This window comes from Lepidothrix coronata, unplaced genomic scaffold (genome assembly GCF_001604755.1).
Source record: "Lepidothrix coronata isolate B3197 unplaced genomic scaffold, Lepidothrix_coronata-1.0 Scaffold19, whole genome shotgun sequence".
Classification (NCBI taxonomy): domain Eukaryota; kingdom Metazoa; phylum Chordata; class Aves; order Passeriformes; family Pipridae; genus Lepidothrix; species Lepidothrix coronata.
Window position 1 is genome coordinate 1,735,444 of NW_016690199.1, and position 23,712 is coordinate 1,759,155.

At 41.7% G+C, this 23,712-nt stretch overlaps 1 protein-coding gene across 3 annotated transcripts in view; it reads left to right on the forward strand.

Moving 5' to 3' along the window:
* SYNE2 (spectrin repeat containing nuclear envelope protein 2) overlaps positions 1 to 23,712 on the forward strand; it is a 180,580-nt gene that overhangs the window by 124,002 nt on the left and 32,866 nt on the right. For all 3 annotated transcript variants that reach the window (XM_017807555.1, XM_017807558.1, XM_017807556.1), the window contains exons 85-99: positions 1,288 to 1,464; positions 2,962 to 3,117; positions 4,004 to 4,153; positions 6,479 to 6,655; positions 7,579 to 7,712; positions 8,182 to 8,386; positions 10,322 to 10,501; positions 11,943 to 12,071; positions 12,609 to 12,763; positions 13,106 to 13,253; positions 14,410 to 14,504; positions 15,776 to 16,010; positions 17,450 to 17,644; positions 18,419 to 18,544; positions 20,483 to 20,638. In XM_017807555.1, coding sequence (XP_017663044.1) covers positions 1,288 to 1,464; positions 2,962 to 3,117; positions 4,004 to 4,153; positions 6,479 to 6,655; positions 7,579 to 7,712; positions 8,182 to 8,386; positions 10,322 to 10,501; positions 11,943 to 12,071; positions 12,609 to 12,763; positions 13,106 to 13,253; positions 14,410 to 14,504; positions 15,776 to 16,010; positions 17,450 to 17,644; positions 18,419 to 18,544; positions 20,483 to 20,638 — 2,418 coding nt within the window. The remainder of the gene's footprint in view (positions 1 to 1,287; positions 1,465 to 2,961; positions 3,118 to 4,003; positions 4,154 to 6,478; positions 6,656 to 7,578; positions 7,713 to 8,181; positions 8,387 to 10,321; positions 10,502 to 11,942; positions 12,072 to 12,608; positions 12,764 to 13,105; positions 13,254 to 14,409; positions 14,505 to 15,775; positions 16,011 to 17,449; positions 17,645 to 18,418; positions 18,545 to 20,482; positions 20,639 to 23,712) is intronic.

Sequence of the window (23,712 nt, forward strand, 5' to 3'; positions counted from 1 at the left end):
TAGATTATAAAGTGGGATGAGCAGGAAAGCCTTGCTTCCCTAGGAAGATAGACTGTGTTTGTGCTGTGTTCTAGCCTGTCTTTTTAACAGGGAATATATCTCCATAACCAGGATCTATTTAACTAGAGAACAGGGTTTTTGAATATCTTGTCATCACAAGAAATAACCTGCAGAGAGAGAGGCTGCAGCAGAGTCCTGGCGCTGTTCAGATGCCAAAGCACCAGTGGCAGAGGCTGATTGCTCCAGCCACAGGAAGGATTCAAGCTGTGTACTTCCATAGATGCCAGAGAGCCCAACCTCAGGGCGTATTTTAGCTCCCTGCAGAGTCATATTTTGCTCTGCCCTCACAGAGTTGCTGAGCTCTGCTCTGGGCTCAGACAGTCTGACAGTTCTCAATCTACAGCTGCAGTTTGCAGGCACTTTGGCACTGCACATAAGGCAAGTGCCAACATAAACATTTCTTTCCAAGTGCCTTGGTATAGCACATATATAACATTTTGGTCTGTATCAGCTGGATTTAGCAGTTGGGATATGTAGGTGAGGTGCTGTTTTAAATCCTTTGAGGTCAGTTTTTAGGTGTTTCTTCTACACTTGTCAGCAATATGGGGATGTGTATGCTGAGGACAAAGCTGGGATGAAGGACACAAATTCCTGCAGGAAAACAGCTGTGACTTTAGTACCTGTATTGTGTATTCCCTGGTGACTTTTTTCTGGGTACTGCTAGATATATGAGGAACCCTTTCCTTTTCTTTTCTCCTAAGACCTTCTGAAATAAAAAGACATTCCCTTATTTTTTCACTTTTCGTGTGGTTTCTCACTCATCTCAGTGGGCAAGGACACTCAGGCTGAAGGACACTTTCTCCTCCCAGGTACTCTGATATTCTGTTCTGATAGCAGATACTTTGGTAAAGGGGCAGAAGCTCTTGCTGCATTTGCCTGAGAGTTGCAGGAGTGTGGGAAAGCCTTGGTCTTAGCCTAATCTGGGACCATGGTAGTGTGATGGTATTGTCCTGTGGATTAAGTATAGAGTCTGGTACCCCTGGATTTCCTTCCCTGTTCCAGCACTAGCCTGTTCCTACCTTGAACTACCCATGTAATGATATTGAGGATTATTCCTACAGCCAAGTCTCCTTCAGAAAAATATTTTAGGTCATGGTTCAGACTCAGCTGCGAGTGTCCCACAGCTACACCTTGAAGCATCATTGGAATTGATCAGATTAAAATTATCAAACTAATTGGTTTACATTTCTGTTGTTGGTTTTTTTTTTTTTCTTTTTTTCCCTGCAGGAATGCATGATGGAAATGAACTTTAAACAGTGGATGGTAGATTTTGTTAACCAGTCACTGCTGCAGATGAGCACTTGCGACGTGGAGAGCAAGCGGTACGAAAGGACGGAATTTGCTGAGTGTCTTGGCGAGATGAACCTGCGGTGGCACAGGCTGCAGGCAGCCCTAAACAGAAAGGTGGGATTGAGTTCTCATGGCTTTCTCTCTCCTAACTGATCTTGCCTGTTGACTGTATTAGGTGGAAATATAAGATTCCTCCTATGAAGAAAATAGAGTCAGTGACATGTCAACAAAGAAGTCCTATATTGAGAAAACTACGGAAAAGAAAGAATTCAGGGCAGTGTCTGCAGGGGAACCTGTTAGTGAAATCCATTGAATCTTTGGGGTGCTTTGAAAGCTGGAGCATTTAAAATTTCGTGGGAGAAAACACTGGGTAGTTTGTGGAAAGAAGAGGTGCTGCACTGCTTGGACAGACAGGCCTTGCTCAGCAAACAGCACCAAAAAAAACCAAGCAACCCCTCCACATGCCATATGATGGGAATGAGGAATAGGGATATATTAAGCTACCCCCAGTTTTCCTGTTGTAGCAGTTGGATTTGCCAAAAAAAGTAATTATTAGGTTCGTAGTGTTGATAGCCGTGGGGGAACATATGACCCTGCTGGAAAAGGCGTAGCAGAGATTAGTTCCCAGGCCTGCTCCAGCCCTCCTGGGTCCCTGGAAATGAGTTATTCTGGATCTGTGTCCTCCTCCTGAAGTAATTAAATGCTTTCCCAGTGGAGTGCTTTGAAGACCAGCAGCTGATAGGAAAATTCTTTATCTAGACTGACTGTACCAGCATATCTTCTGTTTCTCTGGAGAAAATCTGTTTCAAGCAGTGCCTCAGAATTGCTCTATTCTAGTGAGGCTAGAAATAATCCATGCATCCAGAATTAGATGTTGCTGTTTGTGTGCCCCAGTGCCCAGAAAAGCTAGTGTGACTCATGATATGGAAAAGACATGGGGAAGGTTAGAATCCCAAATTCAACCATGAGGCTGCTGGAATGACTCCCTCTGCTAACATATTCCTCTTTCATCTCTATTTCTCAATTTGCACAGCTTTGGGAGAAGCTGCCCTCTCTGAATCCAGATACAAAGATCACTGATCAAACAGAAAATTCACAATTTTTTTTATAGCTCAGAAAGTCTTCCAAAATAATTTTCAAATGCAAAATTCAGTTCCACGATGGAATCCCACTTTTGTAGGAGAAAAAGTTATCTTCTCTAACCATTTTCAAGAAGCTGCATTCTAGGATTTAATGGATCCTCAGGGCCAAGACTGAAGATAGGAGATCTTCAAATAAGAAAGGTCCCTTTCATATTAGTAACTCTGGTGGGGTTTAGTGAGAATGAAGCTTTCAGACTCCATATGAATGTGTCCATGTAGCCCAAGGTCCCACAACTTGTTAGGTCTGCATGCTCCCAGCTCCAGAACACACGCTGCCTTGTTTCTTCCCAAGGAAAAGGTCAGATCCTAAAGAGCCTGCAAAACCTTTTAGCTTTTCCTTTCAAAATATTTTCTCTAAATGTTATTTTCAATGTAGATTTTGTAATCTCAGAGTTTGTCATGGAAAGCGAAGCCCTGTTTCTGCCCACTCGTAGGTTTAAGGAAGTTAAAATAGTTCTGTAACTTTCAGATACAAGACCTGGAACACATTTTGGAGGATATTTCTGAAAATGAGAACAAAGCACAGACTCTTCGCAACTGGCTGGAAGCTCAGAGTGATCGACTGAGATCCTTACAAACCCCAGCAAGTCTGATTTCTGCACAGAACACATTAGATGATTGCAAGGTAAAGCATTACATGAATGATATTTTTGTAAAACCCCTATTTAGCACTTCAATGAATCCAGACAAAAGAACTGCACAGATTTTAACAGAAAAAACACAAAGGAAGGTGCTATTTCCTAGCAGAATACTACAGTCTGATTTTAATTAAAGCATGTTACATTCAGGTGATAGAGCCAGATGCACTTTTAATGTGAATTGCTATTCTGTGGGGTTTTCCTCCAACTGAAGATGCCATCTGCTGTTGCTCCATGGTATTTGGAGTGTTGCACAGCAATATTGTAGATCGTATTCTGAGATTCAAAATTGTTCTCAGTTCAGCACAGCCATGGTAAAAGCCATCAATTCCATTAGTTTGAAGAGCTCTGTGGTTGAAGTGTCATGGAAACTACACAGTCCTAATTGGAAAAGTAGCAACTCTCTCTACTTCTGCCTTAGAATGTAGTCTCTCTGCACCAACCTCAAGAATCTTGGTGTCCTTTGGTTTTGTTGTGTTTTTCTAGGCATCAGATCCCTCAAAATTAATACAGGTGTTCAGCTGCATTAATAGAAAAACTTTTTGCATCTTGAGAGGTACAAAGAGTCCTGCTTGGTTACTGAGGAATTAGCTCCTGATGATTTCCTTCCCAAGCATGATGTCCAGTGCTCAGACTGACAGTAAAGGGACTGATTATAGTTCAACCTGCAGGAGACCATCTGAGGCAGCCACTGTCACTTGGAATTCCTGTGAAACAGTTGTGTATCAGAGTTGAAATGATGGTGGCATGGCTGAAGAATTATGCAAAATTGGTTTTAAAGATGGAATGTTTATCTAAGCTCCTCACACAGCAGGTTTTTTCCTATGATCTCATAAAAAAATCTTATTTTTCTTCCTTTTTTTTATCAACTAGGAGCTAGAAAATCAACTCACAGCTAAATCCAAAACTCTTGACGATCTCAAACAGAGTTTGGCTTCGAATGGTAGTGCAGAACAAACCCCAGAAGCTCAGTCTCTCAGGCTTGCTGAGCTGTGTGAAATGAAGGACAGCATTGTAAACCAGGTAAAAGCTTCGCCCGTGTTCAGGTTTCCTCCACTACCTGTTCTGACCACCAGTGTTATTAATCTTCCTCACGGGATGGCAGGAGCTGGTACAAAAAAGATGCAAAGTATTCCTCACTCAACCTTCCAAAGAACTTCCTTTGAAGTCTTAACCATAATGTAAATTAATGTATTTCCAAAGTTGAGAAACAAAAATTAGTCTGATCTTGAAACAGTTTGAATACAGAGGGAGAAGGAACAGACCCCCAACTGCAGTTTAAGAAATTAAAGAAATAGCTATTTTTCTGTAAAGTTGAAAACTTGACTCTCTTGCTTAATCTGCTTCTCTTTCATACCCTGTGTTTGTCCCCTGTTATGTGCTGGTGGAAGCTGTCTGTTCCTACCTCATTCTAACTGCAGTTTTTCCATCTTCCAGTGACTCTTCCATCCAGTCACTGGGATGGCTGCTACCATCTTCCAGTCCTATGCAGTTTGCAGTTTGTTCAAGGATAGTCTGGCAGATTGGTTTCCCATGCAAATTTACTCCCCAGCAGTTAGTATTTATAGTTATATTATCTTTATACTTGGAACTGATCTTTTTTTATGTGGATGTAATTGATAGGTTCAGGAAATATGATAATGAGTACATTTATAGATTTAAGTGTGTGATAATAAATAACCATATACTGTAGAGAATTATACATGATGTAGTGTTTATGTTTAAGATTCCTTTACACTCTCTATTATAAAGGCCTTGCCTTTATTCCTTAAAACTTTGTGAAACCTGAACCCTTCTGCTTGAACTCTTCCACATAAGGTGTCAATACAGGATGGATCTGCTGCTTCTTAGTTTAGTTTTCAACAAAAATGACGTGGCTGTTTCTTACCAAGAAAGCAGGGAAATTTATGTCTGTGTACATGAAGAAAGACTGTCCTTCTGCTTTATAGCTGGGGATAGAAATTGGCAGGATTGCAGCCTAGTGCTTTTTTCTTCTTGCAGTCACCATGGGTCATGTTAATTTTAGGAACTTTATGACTTAACTATCAAACTGTAGAATGTTCTTACAGCCGAGTTGTCTGTGTGTGCAAAGAAACGCTTAGTGCAGGTTCCTTCCCAGGGTGACTGCTCTCAGCAGAGCCAGGCTGTGATTTCAAATACAGGGCTAAGGAAATGTGATCTCTTGATTTCAATGTCCATAGGCTGAGCTTGAGACTGTGAGTCTGTGGCCCCAGAGACATTTCCCAAGAACTATGTCTTTCCATCTTCCTTGTGTGGGCAGTAATTAGCTACAGGCTACAAAAAGCAATTACAGATTCCTCCCACCTATACCATGATTCAAAAGAGAATAGGGATGATTAATCCATCAGCCTGTGCGTGCCTGAAACTGGGATACTAGGATAAAATGATCTATGCAGTCTATTTAGGGTGAACTATAATGTAGAAAATTTTTCATCTCCCACTGTGTGGATGCATAGTCAGAACTGAAATCCGGCATCTGGCTTTGCCAGGTCTCATGGAGACATAGTTGGGTTTTTTGCCCTGTTTTCAAGCTTTTCTCAAAACATCTGGTCCTGGCATGACTGGAAGTGGGTATTGAACTAGATGATGCTTTGTATAACCAGGACCATGCCTTATGTAGTTCCCTGATACCGAAGGATAAAAATGACAGATCACACTGCAGGAGGACTGTGGGTTTGTGTTTGCAAAGTCTAGGAGTATGTGGCAAATGGAAGCTGTGCTTGCCCCATATAGATTAGACAACTGTAATAGTAAAAGTGGCATAGAAAACAGAGGATATCCATCATTTAATTGTATATGAGAACCCTGAAGTTGCTAGACTGGGATTCAGGTGGGCCTGCATTATTAGAGCACAATGGCATAAGAGGGATGACAGCTCTCCAGAGTATTGTAGCAGCATCTTCTTCCATACAAACCAATTTCTGTTCAAATTATCTTTGAAAGGAAACTTGATCTCTGGATCAAACTATTTGCTTCCTAAGAAGATTAAGGCTCTCAGCTTCTTCCCACTTCAGGTTGATTTTGGCAGAAAGGAATAAGCAGTTCATTATTTCAGTACTTGTTACTTTTTGGCTTGTTCTGAAGTTGTGGCTGAAAGAATAGTGCTACCTTGAACTCCAGTTAAATTTTAATTGCCCACAAATTCTTATACTTCACTCTAAATACAGTTTACTGCTCTGTTTGAAGCCTGCACAATTCCTTGTCAAGTAGGAAAATACTCCAACTAGTGAAATTCTTGTGAGCAGTAAGCTTAGATTTTTAAGTAAATTTACAGGTGATTTATTGTCAAGATCCCAAGAAATAGCAACAAAAGTGTTTTGTTTGCAGGTTGCACAGTTAAAGGCCTCAATGCAGTCAATACTGGAGCAGTGGAGAGCATATGATGAAACTTATGCAGAAGTCAGCCTGATGACAACAAGATATTTGTACTGCATAGATCAGTGCAAACCTTCTGGGGAAGAAGCTTCATTGGAAGCTTTGAAAAAACAGGTCAAAACTCTCCAGGTAAATCGGTTGAAGTTGTCTTATTTCTGTACTTCCTTCTATGCCTTTAGGCAGACAAACAAACACTGAAAAACAAGACAGAAAAATTTATCTGAGCAACTTTATTATCATGACATTAAAGGCAGTGGAATATTATTACATTTTTTTTACCTCCAGAGACACTGAGGACTATTTTTAGGCTTCTTACTTTGTTTAGTGCCTAAGTTCAACTTTGGTGCAATTTAGGTACCAATGTTCAAGAAAGAAGTACAGGTCAGTCTGCCTTATTGTGGGCTAGCACTACCTCCATTTTGGGTTGCAGAGATCCCTTGTTCAGTCTCCTGCACGTGCTGGAAGGCATTCCTGTACAAAGCACCAGGTCCTCATACTCCCTTGCACCACGGAGTCCAGATGGACCTGTGCTCTGCACCACCATCCCTCATGCTAATGTCTGCTCAGTCCAAATCTAATTCACACAGACAGCAGGAAGTCTGGCTGAAAATACAGCTGGCAAAGGAAAACTGTGGACATTTTTGTATGTGTTTGCATAAATGTTATTCACCATTCCTGTAAAAGATGTTGGTTCTCGGTTCATTCATTGAAAGCAAATTTTTCCCTTCGCTTGTGCTTCCCAGGGAAATGCTCTGCCATAAGGCTGTGGCATAACCTGGAAGGAGATGCCTGGGCATTGATGCAGGGACTCAGTGCAGAAACAAAGGGAACCCAAGGTCTCCTGAATGATTTTTTTTTTTTTTTTTAGCTCAGACAATTTTACCTCTTATAGCTTTCTAATTTTTAGAAACAGGTGTTGCATTTTTTGCAAACATTTTAATCTGTGCTGCAAAAGCATGGTATTATTGCTTCCCTATCCCTACCAATCTATAGGGGAAGTTATACTTAGGTTTGTTTATCTCCACAATTAATTGCAATCATCCATTCTGCAGTCTCTTCAAGATGAGTCGGAGAACAGCGAAGAAAGCTGGGCCAAGCTCCAGGCTGCTGCCAGTAACCTGAAGAAGAGCTGCTCCCCATCCTTCGCAGAGATTATTGACCAGAAGTGCACAGAGGCACACACTAGGTAAGCCTGCAAAGTAAGACCCCAGTTATTATTATTTCTAAAAAAAAGAGAAGCTGCTGAGGCAGGACTTGAAGGTCTGTCAGATTTTTAAATCTATATTAATGCAACTCACCTGTCTAAGGGTTCCTGTGTGAGGAATAGAATCACAGAATGGTTTGGGTTGGAAGGGACCTTAAAGATCATCCCATTCTAACGCACCTGCTGTGGCCAGGGACACCTTCCACTAGTCCAGGTTGCTCTGAGCCCCATCCAGGCTGGCCTTGAACACCTCCAGGGATGGGGAACTGATACCTTTTAGCTGGATACCTTTTTCTTGATGGGGTGCCATAGCACAAACTACTCCGTATCAGCAAGGCTTCCAGTAACATGGGTGTGAATGCAAAGAAACTCCCATGGGAATTCTATGCCAAATCATATCCTGGAGGAGAACCTACTAGGAAAACGCTCTTGTCCTTGGATATGTTGGCAGGTGGAACTCAGTAAACGAAGACATCACAGATCAGCTGCGGGCAGCGCAGGCGACCCTGCAGCTGTGGGAGCCCTTCGATACTTTATGCACTGAGACAGCAGCCAAGTTACAGCAGTACAACGAGCAGTGCACTCAGCTCTTGGATGCCCATGTGCCCGAGGAGAACATGATAGAAACCCTGGAGCAGAGGATACAGGATATGAAGGTACATTAAATGCGTTTCTGCTGCCTGGCACAAACCAAGGTTTATTGTTGAGAAACAGATCAAAAGAACACCACCAGTTCAGTCAGTGGAAGAGATAAAATCTGTGGGTTTCGTCCATTAACAGGCACCTTTGTGTTTCTTTTAAACACTTTGCCCAAATCCTTGGACCAAACCACAGTTAGCACATGATGAGAAGAGAGCAGAAGGGAGTAATCATATTCCAGCTCTGCCCATTTCTGCTCTACACAAAGAATCAGGCCTGTGATGGAAGGAGTCATTAAAAGAAAAATAGTTTACTTTATGGGGCATTGCTTGGGAGAAGAGATAATAGCTACTAGAACAATATCTAGGGAAAAATTGTTTTCAGTGCACAGGACCATCCTTAGGTTTTCTACAGTCTTCAAGTTGGTTTTAATTGTATTTGGTATTGTGTTTTGGCCTGGTCTCATGAGTTCACAGATTTCTGAGCTCATTAGATTATTCTAATTGCTTTTTACTTTGGGTAAATGAGATCTCATGCTGAGACCACAGAGTACATTGGACTCTCTCAGACAGCAAAGCTGTCATTAGGTTCTGACATTTTTGGTTTTTTCAAACTGCAATAAAGAAATGTAATAATCCTTATTTCAGGACAGAGCAATGATTCATCTTGCTTTATGAATCTCTATCTGTGTATTGGAAGAAGTCCAGAGTACTCCATTTTGCATATGGTCAAATAAGAGACTTTACATTATAGGAAAAAGAACTCATGTATTTCTTTCTGTGTCATAAACAACTGACAGCAGCAAAGCTTAGACCAAAACATTTTCACTTTCTTCTGATCTGTTAATGGCTGTGACATAAATTCATCACTATGCTGGCAAAAAAGGATTTTTTTTTCTGAAAATTTTTGGGAAGAGTGTTGCACCTACTAAGCAAATCATGACCACCTGAATGCCATTAGCACTGGTGTGTGTGGGTAGAACACATGGAATTTATCGTGGTTTTTTGGAAGTGGTGAGTTAGAAGAATGGGGATCAGTGATATGGCATACAAGTTACATGTATTTGAAAATACATGTGCATTAAAAAATTGTATTTTAATCCCTCTAATCTTTTCCTCTAGTGTATACTAGGAAAGGTTCTGTGGAATTTTGTCACCACAATAAATAAAGTCCTATATAAAGAGTAAGAAATCAAAATGGGTTATTTATTCAAAGGCCGAAGTGGTACATAACAATATGATCCTTTCCAAACATAGGGGTCAGGAAGCAGAAACCATTTTCCTTTTTAGGAAAATGTGCCTGCTCTTTGCTATCAATCAGAAATCTTTGTTTGTTACTCTCAGAAAAGACACTAAAAAGACAGTGGCAAATTTCAGGGGGTTTCATGATTAAAAGTAAATTTCAGTTGTCTTGGTAAAAAAAAATCAAATACATTGAATGAGTCTAAAATTGCACCCTTTGTTCTTGTATTGCCTTTAGAGTTTAATTTTATAGGATCATTTCTGTAGTAAAGGGAAACAATTAAAACCAAACCTCTGGTCCTCAGTCACTAAGGGATCCACAATACTGGTATGTTTGTAATAAAATTGTGTTTCTCACCTGCAGCATGGGCCAGTTCTTCCATCTGCTAGTGTACACCCGCTTTGGAGAGAGGGATATTCTGATTTCCCTCCCTAATTTCCTCTGGAAAATAGTAGTATCCCGCTGCCTGAAGTCACTGGTGTTCCACTGAACTTTGAACTGTGCCTTTCCCAGCACTAGACTCAAAGGATGCAATTCCCATTATCTTCCGGGTAAAAGACTGAGGCTTCCACTATAGCTGAATTTGGCTCCCAGATGAGTTCAACAAAAAGAGTTTAGTTACAGCAACAAAAGATACTAAATGAAAGTGGCACATGAATGACGATCTGATTCACTTACTGACTTCTTTTTCTTTCCTCTTCTCTCATCAGAATTTACAGCATGGCCTTCAAAACATAGCAGGATGCCGTACCAAAATTTATTTGCAGGCTGATAGGATAAAACAGCAGGCTGGGACAGCTGCTGAAGCCATTCTGGTGGAGAAGCTGCAGCCTTTCCAGAGAGCCACCTATTTGGAAAAGATGCTGCAGAGGAAGTTGGATGAACTGCAGGTGCTTTGTTTTTAATATTAAATTAGCTGTCAGTGTGGGGTAACTTCTTACCTAGAGCCCTGTGTGAGCTACATTGTTCATTAGAGCCCTGTAGTTCTTGAATTGAAATTTCAGTAAAATAAAAAAACCTTGACAGCACAATCAACTATGTTAAGAAGTAATACATGAAGCCAGAGGGACAGGTGAAGGAAGGATTTCAGCCTTGCCAGCTTGTGTTGCTCTAACAAGCCTTTGCAAGTGGGCCAAGCAGTGCAGGACCCTCAGATGATTAAAGATTAGGAAACGTATTTTTATTCTATGAACATTGGAGTTAGTTGTGAACTTCCTCAGCTCTGCCTTGGAAAAAAACTAAGGACTTCAGTTTGCTTTGATAACAGTGGATGTAATGAACATAAAACCAAACAGAAAACTGTGGCCACTTGATGTAATTTGGAAGACCAGATTGACATCCCTGTTCAGGAAGAGTGGGGAGGGAACTGAACCCAGGTTTCCCCACATGATGTCTGTTCTGAGAAGTGCAGGACTGACTTCTCCTCTGTGCAGATATTCCTGAGAAAACTTCCAAGCAAATGTACTGCTGGACATCTGCTGATGTAAAACTACTCTGTTCCTGTGAAAAAGTCTGATTTCAATAATTGTTCTGTTCTAAAGTAAACCCAAATTCATCGAGAAATTTTAAGCCAGCTCTATTTATGATTCCATCTACCAGCACAGTTCAATGGCTGGGAGCCAGATATCTTTGTGAAGATAACAGATTTCTCATATTCCCTGTGAACTTCTCGCTGCATGAAAAATTTCATTTCTGGGCAGTCATTTTCTTTGATGTAACCCTGTAGTATTACCACAGAAATCTCTCCCTGCACCAGTTTTTGCCATTCATTCCTTATAAAAGTGTTGCTGTCTAAGTGTTCTCAGAGATGTGAAGTTTAATTCTTGCCAAGAAAGAAAAAATTTACCAGTGGTGTTCTCTCTGATGCATAGAAACCAAACTAGAGAGTAAAATTGAATTCCAGCCCTAGTTATTTCACCACAGAGCTCATGGAAGCTGCACAAGTCTTGGCTGCAGGCACATGGGAGCAGGCCCTGTGTGTGGCTCACTTTCACAAGTTTCTCCCCTTTGATAAGCTGAGTTTTTACTTTCCAATTTCCCAATAAATCAAACAGCCCAAAGCTACAAAAGATATCTCAGAAGCCCTATTCCTTCCAGATAGTTATGAATCTCTCAGGACTGAGATTCAGTTTCTCGTTCTCTGCTTTGGCTTACATTTTCCCCTTATCCAGTGGAAAAATTGAATAAATTTCAATAGGAGAGTTATAAATACATTAGAATTTGGATTTAACATCTCTTTGTTTTCCTGATAATACTGCTTATTGCTCCTTTTTGTAGTCTGAATAAGTGCATTAAATAGTAATTAACATAAATTTGCAATATTCACCCTAGTTCAATCTTCTGCAACTGGAGGATTTCAACAACTGCCTTGATACCCTGGAGGGTCGTGTCAAGAATTGCACAGATGCCTTTGATAGCCTCTGTCTAGAGGAAGGAACAGACAACTCAGAATTGCTCATGGTATGTTGCATTCCCAGGTACAAAAAGGTGTTACTCAGCTCTTGCCTACTTCAGGATGCTCTCTGTGACCTGAGTATCACATTACAGCACTTCCATCAGAGTATCTGTAATTTACCCAAAACACAAAAAGCAGTGATTTAAGTTTAAAAACTCCAGATCTGCAGTGTAGGCCAAATGCCTGCATGGAAGGGAGGAAAATCACGTAGATTTGGGGTGGACAGAAGATCTTTTTCCCCAGCTTTGTTCTGGACCTGCCCTGTTGCCCTCGATGGAGGATACAAAGTAAATCTGCAAGCACCAGATCTTGAGTATCTGTTCAGTGCTGTTGGAAAAGCGAGCCCTGTGTAAAAGAATTATGACATTTTTTGTTTGCTATATTCTTTGAAGTTGACACAGAAATTCTGGGGTTTTTTGGGTTAGTGTTTTGGATGTATAACACTCAGATCTTTCCTACAGAAGAGGTTAGGCTTCTGTATTTCTTTGAAGTGAAAGAAAGGCAGTATTTTTTTTGCAATTAATTAATTTTTTTACTTCCAGAATCACACACTGGAGCTTGCTGCACTTTCTCCAAGCATAGAGAGTTTGAATGAAGCAAGCATTAAGCTGCCACTCAGTGACTTCACCCTGAAGAAATTGCAAAGCCTAACTCGGCTGTGGAGTCAGAAAACAGCAGCTGCTCTGGAATGTTGCAGGTCTGAAATGCAAACAAAAAATCACTACTAACAATTTCCTTTTCTGTGAGGAAAATCAAAACTTGAGGTAGAGCATGGGAAATCTGTTCTCATCTTTCTCTGGGGCTTTCCAAGTTGAATTCTGCACTTGCCATTTACTCAATTAATTAGTGGCTATTTGTATTGTATTCCAAGTCACTTAAAGCAAAAATCTGAATGATCATAGAGAAAGAAGGTAGCAAAGTGCCAAGTGAACCCCCCACTATTTTAGTATTATTAGCCAGTACATTAGACCATATGCAAACATATCCAGAAAAAGAGCCACCAACACAACAGTTTCTGATTATTCATTTTGTTTTACAGTATGCTTGAGGGAACCCAAAACGATGAAAAGAAATTCTTTCAGAAATGTGAAAAATGGATGAAATTCCTGGAAAAAATGAAAGAGGCCTTAAAAACAGATATTCCAGGACGGTTTGAAGAACTGCAAGAGCAACAGAGAGTATATGAGGTAAAGCTAACTCTAAAAATGGAAGCAGCATCTTGCGTGGTGAAGGTGGGGGGAAATCACTAGAAAATGCTATGCCTTTTGAAATTAGATCTGGGCAGAGTTGTACAGAGCATTTCATTCTTGAAATGCTTATTCAGAGGAAACCTCTGAGATGTGAAAATCCTTTTCCAAAATGGATGGATCCCTTTTTGCAGAGATCAGATTTCTAGGAGCGCATCTTCAACTGTTGCGTCGTGGAAGTCCTGGATTTCTCCAGGACTCCAAGCTCTGAGGTGTAATTGTCTGTCTGCCTGTCCAGAGCACTGAAACCTGTGGCAACTAGCTAGGCAGTATGCTGGAGATCTGGCAGGAGTCTTACCAGTTTCTGGAAGAGCTGAATTTTAAACAAAATGTTTTCACAGCATATTTCCATTTTGACCAGTTGTTAGATTTTGGTGGAAATCTGTTTCACTGGCATTTTCCCAAGCACTTGATATTTGTTACAAAGAGACAGTGCTTCACATGTGTATGACAGTATCTGTTCAGAGGAGAAGGCACATTGCATTACTCTAGCAATGGAAAAATAACCAAAATAGAGAAAATAAAATTATTTGTTAAATGCTAAACATCATGAACCATTAGGGTGAGCCTTGTTCTGCCACAGTGGGCCACAGCCTCATACTACCCTGAGTGCTGGGGCTATTTCCACAGGATGTTAAGTGTCTGCATGTTCATTGGGCTCCAGAGAAAGTTATTTTCTCTTTTACTTAGACCTCTCCAAACCAATTCATTCATTGCAATGAAATAATTTATAGAAAAAATTTCTGCTCATTGTTTTAAAGAGTAAATTCACCCTTAAGTGTAGCCTTTTTATACCTTTTCTATGGACTTCTGTCTAGATGGCATTTCTCATTAATGAGTCCAACAAACTTTAGGTTTCAGATTGTCTGTATCATACAGCTTGTAGTGGGTTCTGCTATCACATATATGCAAATTCCTCCTGGTATCCAAAGAGTGTGAAATCTTTTAGGGTGCATTTGACACTAGCACTTGAAAATAACAGTTTTCAGCATTTGCAATGAAATAAATCCCGTCACTCTAGAGGAGCCAGAAGCAGCTTTCATTGTAAAGGTTGTTAAGTGAAGAGTTAAAACTGCTGTTCTCATGGTATTTTCAGATGCTGCAAACTGAGATTTCCATAAATCAGCAGACATTTAATTCCATCATAGAAAAAGTTCTACTCTCCTTGGAGTCCGGAGAAGCAGAGAAAAGGTAATCCATTTGTTTTGCTCCCTAAAACCTTGGTAACTCAGTGAATATGCTGTCTTCCTTGGAGTTGGTATTGAAACTTTGCTCTCATGAGGACATAAACCCAAATTCTTGGCTGGGTTCACTCTTTAAATAACCTCCTGACATATTTTGCAAAAGTGTGAGGAGGTGCAATAAGAAGGAAACACGAGTGCCCTGGCCAGACTGGGATACTGGTATTTGGGATACTAACTGGCTGTTCTGCCTAACAAACATAATTGCTCCTGAACAGGAGGCTTTTGTTGTGTAATTGTGGTTGAGAAGCTGCCTTCTTCCAGAGGGTAATGAGGGTGTTGCATATGAAGGATCCTTTCCTTCTTCCTAGACCTCTGTACTTTTCAAAGTGCAGAGGTGTGGACTATCCACTCTGTCCCTGGCACACATGACGAGTCATTGGCCATGAAACCCAAAACATATGGTAGCTAAACCTGTTTTTTATCAATATGATCTTATACTTTCCTCTGAATCAGTGTGGCATGAGAAACAGCAAGTAATACTTGTGAGCAGAGGTTCAGCTGCCTCAGGTGTTTGCTGTGAACACGTTCCCCTCTCTGCCAGAGCTTGCTGCTCCCAGAGAATTGGCAGGACAGCGTATGTGCTCCCCTCAGCCCTTGTGAAGTCCATAGCTTGGCTTAAAGCTGCCAGGGAAGGTAGGGCTCAGCTAAGCCAAGCCAGTCTGCTGGATTTTTGTGTTGGAGCTACCCCCACAAACACAGGGGTTTGTATAAGAGGCAATCAGGGGCTATGGCCTCTTGCAGAGGAGCAGAATTGATAGATGGGGTTGTCTTAATCAACCAGCTAGATCTGCTGGATTATTTAGCCATGTTGTATAAGAGGACCAAAAAACTGTTTAAGTAGGTTCCATAACACCACAATTTGCAATTGTGCAGATCAATTTTGCAGCATAATCAGTGACCTTGTCTCACTTGCATTGACCTTCTTCTTCTTCAGAGAAGTATTTAGTGCATAATGTGTCTGATTCCTGTGTATGTTGCTATACCACAATTGCAAGATTGACTTGCCTTATCCATTCTTGTATCATGTAAAAGGTTTTTTTTGGATTGCTTAAAATATGTAATACAGAGAGCAGGGCTGAGCTTAGGGCTGCATAGAGCTTTTTGCATTGTTGGGTATTATAATTGGAAAACAACTTTGCAAATGGGAATCATCACAATTATTGTAATATGCAGCCTTGAGATCAAAATAAATTAAGACTCAACACTTGTTATTTTCAGGACAGAGTTTATTTCCAAGCTCACCTTGCTGAAAGAGCAGTGGCAGAATGTTATCCGGATGGTTCAGCAGAGGAAGAAAGATATTGATGGACTTGTGAGCCAGTGGCAGCTCTTCAGGAGTTCCCTTCAGAGTCTCAACAGATTCCTTGATGATACCAACAGCTTCCTCACAGCTGTGAAGAGCCAGGACTGTTATAGCCTTTACCAGCTTAGAAATGTAATTCATGATTTCAAGGTACTGTATTTATTTCTCATAAATCTAAAATACATGGGTTTTTTCCTCAGCCTGAAACAACTTCAGTCCAGTAAGGTAAAAAGCTTTAAAATCACATGCCTTTTTTGGGGAAAAATGGTTGCTGACACTTTTTCTCTAAGCTGAACAGAGTTGAGAAAATATTGACATTGTCAAAGGCTCATTATACTAGGAAACTTCTTGGTCAACATTAACGTTTAGTAGCCTTGTTTGCTAAAAATCTTACTGGTATGAAAAGGGAAATGCAGGGTGCCAGAAGATTAGACAAACCCTGGTCAGTGGGTAACCTCTAGGACCATGTATATCTTACTGTCATGACTGCTGAATTCAGGCCCTTTAGTTTGCCTGAAGGAAGAAGGCACATATGTGTCAGGAGAGGCCCTATAGGTCCTGTGTGTGCAGGGATGGGCAGGAGATGCCAGGAACAGAGGATAAAGCATTTGCAAGGGGATCTGTCCTTGGAACCATCAGTCCAGGATGCACAGACCTGGGCAGCAGTCCTTCAGGGTGGTGAGTTCTGCATTTCACATGTGGTGGAAAAAAATACTTTCCTTTGTTAATTTTGGATATTTTGGTTTTCCATTTAACTGTGCACCTCCTTGTTCTATAGGAAAGTAAAAACAAGCAGCAGTTGTTCAAAATTGCTTAAGGCAATCCAAAACCTTTCAAAAACATATTACTGAACACCATTTGCACAATCCAAGATTTATATTGTGTACCCACACACCTAATGCTGATGAATTAACACATTACCAGTATTCCATTTGGTGCTTGCCTTGTTTATTTCATCTTTATTTTTACCTGCTGTGTACAGATGATTTCCAGTAGATTTTACAAGTTAATGCTCATGCTTTTCCTTAGTGAGAAAAGCCAGAAAGTCTTCTCCCTCCTACTCCAAATTGCCCTTTCCCTCCTGCTGCTGTTCTACAGAAAGAAACAATGATCATATCTCCTTGTGTTACCAATTGTTTATAGGCAAATTTGTTATAGGCAAATTATTATTATTGCTGGCTTACTTCACTTGGATATGTCACGATTAACAGAGCTGTTATCTCTGAAAAAGTTTGTCTAAGTTGTTGATGGTGGAGGTGCTAACAGAACTTACACTGGCTTTTTGTTCTGAGTAACTCATACAACTGCATTTCCATCTTTTTGTAACTGCTGTACTTTTACCCTATAGATTCAGTCTGTGAAAAGCTATTGTAGAGTTTTATAAATCAAACTATCAGAGAGAATAAGATTTTTCTGAAATTAAGGGAGCAGATAGGAGAAGATCTATTCACTACTCTCTCATGAATATGAACAAAGTAGTGCCTTGAAACTCCTTTTGCGTGAGGCATCTTCCCAAGTGAAATGTCAGGAACACGTTTCTGTCACTTCCTAAGAACACCTTAGAAACTAATTTTGTTTTTCTTTCAAAGAGTAAGACAGTGATTCTTCAGAGGTGGCAGGCCGTGTACACATTAGTCATCGACGTCGGGGAGAAGTTGCGCGCTGTCTCCAGTCCCGAGACCAGCGCTGCTCTCCAGGAGGAGCTCAGCCAGTTGCAGCAGAGCTGGGGGAAAACCCAGGCCCTGCTGGAGAAGAAGAAGATGCAGTTCAGCGGCACTCTACAGGTACATGGTGCCCTCCCCACCTGCTCCTCTGGTGTTGGGTCTCGAGAGCTTCCCTGTCCAACCATCTCCAGGGCTGAGCTCTGCAGCAGCAAGGCACATGCTCAGCTGCTGCTCACCCAGAGGGGCTCTGAGGGAAGTGCCTGTCTGTGTCATCAGAGCTTGTGGGAAGCCAAAACTGTGGTCCCCTGATTCTCCAAAAAAAATTGAGTCAGCATCCATTTGTTGCTACAATGGATGTTCCTGCTCTGATTGTTCTCATGATCCCCATGGCCCGGAGCTTGCTCCTGGTTTGGGCTGTGAAGCCTGAGCTAATATTTAGCTTAGAGAGAGTTAGTGTGACTTGTTGCTCCTCATATTGCACCTCTAAAGAGAAGGGTCAGTCATGTTTATCTCCTTAGAGCAATGAATTTGCTTTCCTGGTTAGGTAGCACATAGATATGTCTGAAAATTGAATACTGTCATTGATACAATCCCCAGTCCAGAAACTATGCTTGGGTTGAACAATCCAAGCCTCTCGGGTTGAACAAAACAAAATGAGCAGAAATGCTCTGTAAGGCAGGCCTTAAATATCAGAGGCTTCAAGTTCTGTAAATCCAAGCACCAAATCTTTGTGGGTGGTACTATGTATGAAGAAAGAAAATTAAAAAAAAAAAACAGAGCACATGATTCATTACTTCAGTGTTGGAGATGCTATTTTGTAACATATCCATGTGGTTCAACATGTCATGATAAAGTATCCTCACTCTTTATACTTCCTTGGGTGTCCTTGAGCAGACTTGTGACCGCTTTGAAAAGCAAACCAAGGAATTGGAAAGCAGACTGCGAGAGCTAAAGGAGAAAGTAAAAGATCCACTCCCTGTTGAACACGAAGAGCTCCACAAAGCCAAGGAACACATTAAGGTATGAACAGCCATATTGTATTCAAATAGATACAGTCTTTGCACACCACCTGCTCCTTGTAAAATCAGTTTTCCCTCTTACCTGATCTTCAGTGACACTGAATTTCTCTCTTTTACACCATCCTGATTGCAGACAAGCTGCAAAGTCCAGCTGACCAAGAAGACTGCAAGGGATAGTAGTAGTAGTGTTTGGATTTTTTTTTCCTGCTTCTGCTCCCTTTACAGTCTGAATTTATAAAATTAGTAGTTTCTTTAAAAAAAGGGGAAAAACTTCTTTGTCTTAGCTCAACTGGCTGCTATCCCTATGACTGAATCTCCTTTTTTGTTTTCCAATACATTTTGGACAGGGAGCTCCTCAGGCAAGAGGCCTTGTAAGTCTGCAAAGCACCACACACACCTGCAGGATCTGGGAATAATTACAGAGAAGGAAAATTAAGAGTAAGGGAGTGGCAAAATCCCTTGCAGCCCATAGTGCACCATGAAAGTTAAATGGAGTGAAAAGCTTTTCCAAGGGATAGGAGACATTTGTCTGGACTGGTCAGTCTTTCATCATCCTTTTATGAAGTGAATTGTTGACCTATGTAGTGGGAACAAATAAGCTTATTAATGAGCCAAGGCTTTGAACTCATTATCAGCTGTCTGAAATCTTCTTTGTGAGTGCTGGCTGCCTTTCCCACGGCAGCAGTCTTGCTGTAGCCCTGAATTATCTGTGAGAGGGCAGCACACAGCTCCTGCCTCTTGTTCCAGTAAGAGAAATTCAGCCGCAGAGGCATCAGGGTCAGACAGTGCCAGTGCAGATGCTGCTCTCAGGTGTCACAGTTGAGTAAAATAAAGTACCAAAATGGCATGGGGGAGAAGGGACCTTCTTTCCTCTCCCTGCTTTTCACTTTTATATGGAATAAAGCTATTTTTCTGTCAGGCCTGGACCTGATATGAGGCTAGCGAAGTCGCATGAAATTCCACAGCTCCATTAATACAGGGATTTGCCCCTTGTTAGGATATATAAATACACGTGTACGCATTTGTAGGGAGTAATTTATTGTGAGCCTAAGTAAATTTTAGTCTCAGGTGTGTTTGTTTGGTTTTTTCTCTAGTGTTGAAGCTGGGTCCAAGACCTGTGAAAATCCTCACAGGGCTCAGAGCCAGCACACTTCTGATACAAACACTCACAGGTTTTTTTTTCCCTTTAAAATGAGACAAATTGGATTCTCTGTACGAGGTTTTTTTGTTAGATGAGCAAGTGACACTTCCAGCAGCCTCTCTGCAAATTGGGACCTAGGACCTTGCGTGTTGAGTCTCATTTCCCAGCTGCATGCAGTGGTGCCTCTGCTTTTTAGGTGACAATTTTAACACTCTTAAGGAAAATGTGTAACTTCATTATAAAGAGCAAGGGAAGTTAGGGGAGCAAAGCAGAAGAGACTGGGCGTCTGTGTGAATGAGCAATTTAAAAGCTCCACATTCCTGACAAATCTGAGGAAGTGCCTGTGAAATCATTCATTCGAGAGGGGAACTGATTTTATTTTTTTAGCATTTAAATAAATAACCTGAAATCGGAGCAAATGCAGGTGGAAAGCGACTTGCCCAAAATAATTATAAAAGAAACAAAAAAAAAAAAGGAAACTCCAAAGAAGTGGGCATGTTTCAGCCTGGGTGTGAAATGCCAAAGGCTGCCCTGGAGCGTGGGGAGTTGCAGGGGCCAGGCTGCGCTCCGGCACTTTTGGATGCAGCGGTGGTACCAGTGGAGCACATCCCGGGGCTCCAGTGGAGCTCCAGTGGACTCAGAGAGACCCAGACCAGCCCAGCCCTGCTGGAGAGCACAGCACAGGCAGCTGCACATTCCCTGCTCTCCTCCCCCACAGGCCAGGCAAGGGATTAGCGAGCAGGTTTGGAAAGCCGAGGAGCTTAGTGCCAAGGCTTGTGCTGGTGCATTTCCATGCAGGAGCTGGAGCAGTCGCTGGCAGACTGGGCCCACGACATGAAGGAGCTGCAGGCCATGAAGGCGGAGCTGGCACACCTCATCCTCACCGAGGACATGATGGTGCTCAAGGAGCAAGTGGAACACTTGCACAGGCAGTGGGAAGAGCTCTGCTTGCGGGTAAGTCTTCACCTCCTCTGGGGGTTTATAGCGGGATGTGTATCCGTGTGGCCCGGCAGGAAAGGGGGGAGCAGGTCAGCAGATGGAGTTTCCCTTGGGTTTGGCTCACTTTTGCAGTTTTGGGTGGGAATGGGTCTTCTCCTGGTGCAGCTGACCCGGGCTGGAGTTTGCCCTTTGTGTCCTGGACACAGACTGCTGAGATTTTTGTTGCAAACCCTTTGTAACTAGTGAGTGCCGAACTGCACAGAGCCCAGATGCAGCTGTTTACTGGAATAGGTGCCTTTGTTCTGGGCTGCCAAAGGGAGGGAGGGAGGGAGGGAGGGAGGGCTGGGGGGAGGGATGAGCACAGGAATTGCCTGAGGGCATGGAGCAGGGAAAAGAAGGGGGGAAGTGAAAACAAAATGCCAGGAGACTTGATAAAGAAAATGTAAATGTGTTGAAATGGGTTTAAACCCATTAAGAACAGACTTGTCTTTTCTGTAGCAGTAAAATACTGTGAAATATTTGCATTTTTTGTGGCTTATTGCTGTATTACACTTAATTTAGTGTTGCATGTGAAATTGCTGGGGAGCATTTACAGCAAAGTCACATGAACTTGATTCATTAGGTTATTATGCAGTTTGAATGTGTTTACTTTGCCCTCTTAACAGGATTGGAAGAAGTAAAATAATTTGGGGTCTTATGTTACTCTGAGTGGCTCTACACACCAGCAAGCAAAACTCTTGCCTCTCTTTACTCACAACTCTCTAGCTTTTATTTTACAGTTCGTAAAGAAGTATCAAAGCAAGTTAGTATTTTGTTTCTAACTCTTACTCAGGCAAAGGTAAAGCAATCTTGGTGGGGATATTGCCAGAGTAATGGACAGCTATGCTTATTTCAGAAACTGTGCTGTGATGAAATAGTTATTTGGGTTAATTTTTTGCGTTGCAATGAGAAAGAAGAATTGAGTATCTTTACCTTAAATGGGATGGTTACTCTACAACCAGTGTTTTCTCTGTTATTGCTTCTGAACTCTGAAAATAATTCCAGAGACATCCTCCCCCTTCCTGAGAAATAAGGGCCATTATTTTTAAATCAAAATGCCTGAACCATTTTCCTAATGGGAATCTGTAGTTAAGCGTATAAATGCAAGAACTTTTATGTTTTTCATTTTTTGGTGAGCTGCTGAAGCCTGCTGTCCCCACTGTGGTGAATAGCCCTGAAAATTAAGCTTTTTTTTTTTTTTATGTACCCTACTTCAGTCTATCCAAGTGGTAATTTCCTGCAGTAATTTAAGTTCAGATTTTATTTGAAATTTCCATTTTAATTTCCTGAGGGAACAATGTTTAGCTCAGTCCATCTTGGAGAGAGGAGAGAGGTGACATTAATGTGACTGTGTTAAGCACACAGAATCCGTAGTGGGAGGAATCTGTTCGGGGCTGTAGTGGAGGGAGGCACTGAAATGTTTGCACAGCCCTAATGAGCCTCCGGAGAGCTGGCACTGATGCTCAGTGCCTGACACCGGGGCAGGAAAGCAGACTTTGCCAGCTCTGCTGTTAGCACAACTGCTTTGTTTTGGCTTACAAATGAGAGTCAAGATGTATTGTGTGAAGAAAAGTCTGCAGAATAAATGCAGAGAGGTGAAAGAGCGACGCCGCCGCAGCTGTCACTGCCACAGCAGCAGGACAGTCAGATGCCTGTGCTCGGCTGGGCAGGGACACAACACACGGAGGGAGCAGATGCACTCGAGGGATTAGCGTTTGCAGAGCTGCCCTTGCAAGGTGCATGTAGGTCACAGATTTAACTATTCACATCGGCGAGCAGAGCATCCCATCCTGATGAACGCCAGAGTACGGGTTGGGCCTGGGCCTTGATGTTCTTTTAGCCTCCCTTGGGAATGCACATCATGCTGTGGATGCAAAATGGAGATGGTACCAGGGCAGCTGGTCCAAGGAGAAAGTGCTCAAAGCAGTGGATTGAAGGGCTCATGTTCCTAGAAGCTTGTCTGGGATTTTTTGGGTCATTCCTGTTATACCCACAGTCTGTATTGCTTAGCCAGATAAAAGCTGCTTCTTGTTCTCAAAATCCTGCCTTACCCTTGTGCTTAGCAGGCAAAAATGGAGTCAGGATCATGTCAGGATTTAATGGTGTCTTTACACACATGCATAGTGTGTTCTTACACTGACCAAGTTAACTCTCATCTCCACACATGAGATGTTGCAAGTCACAGAGGAAGGATGAGGGGTTTACCCTTCATACCTCTGAGGCTGACAGTACAAGGGAGCATCCCAGAGCAGAGACCCCCTTAGAGAGTTTCTGAGGTCCTTGTCATCTCCAGACTTCTTCCGATGGAGAACTTTGGAGACCGTTTCCCTGTGTCTCAAGACAGTGCTTTCAACCTCATCTCTTTGCTTAAATCATCATGAAGGATTCAGAAATCACTTCCACCTCTCCATCCCCTTGTTAAAAAAAGTCAGAATTTAAAGGACAAAAGCAGTATGTTGGGTGAGGGCTTGCTGCCTTCTCTTTTGATCCTGGTGTTACGTGGAGCTGGTCTTGCTTCCACACTGAACACTTAAACTTCCCTTTGGGCTACAAAATAGTGTTAGAGGTTAGTCTATAAGAATCAATAATGGAATTTTGAGGAGTCATGCTGTATAAGGTGCATGTGAGATGTGAAGAGGGAGTGTTTCCTGCCATGGGGTAATATTTAGAGTGGCCATTTGCAGCCAAGACAAGCAAAATGTGATGTTCAGTCTTTAGACAAAGTTTGTTGGTGAGGGGTTGTTTCTCTTGTTTCAGTAGAACCTGTACTTTTTTTCCCCTTTCTTTGTTCCATATATCTTAGTATGGGAATCCACAGAAGTAGATAAATGAATGCAAACACATATTTAAGATCTCTAGGCTAGAAACAGGTACTATTAGCTAGAATAACAGTGACCCTGCTTCTTTCTGAGATATTGGAGCAGTGGTAATAGCTCTGCTGGTTTAGGCAGTATCAGACCTTAATTTCTCTGTCTAGACAATTTGTTTATCAGTCCTGACAAATGTAATTTTGATGGGGGGAAAAATCCATAGTTTTCAATGAAAAGGAT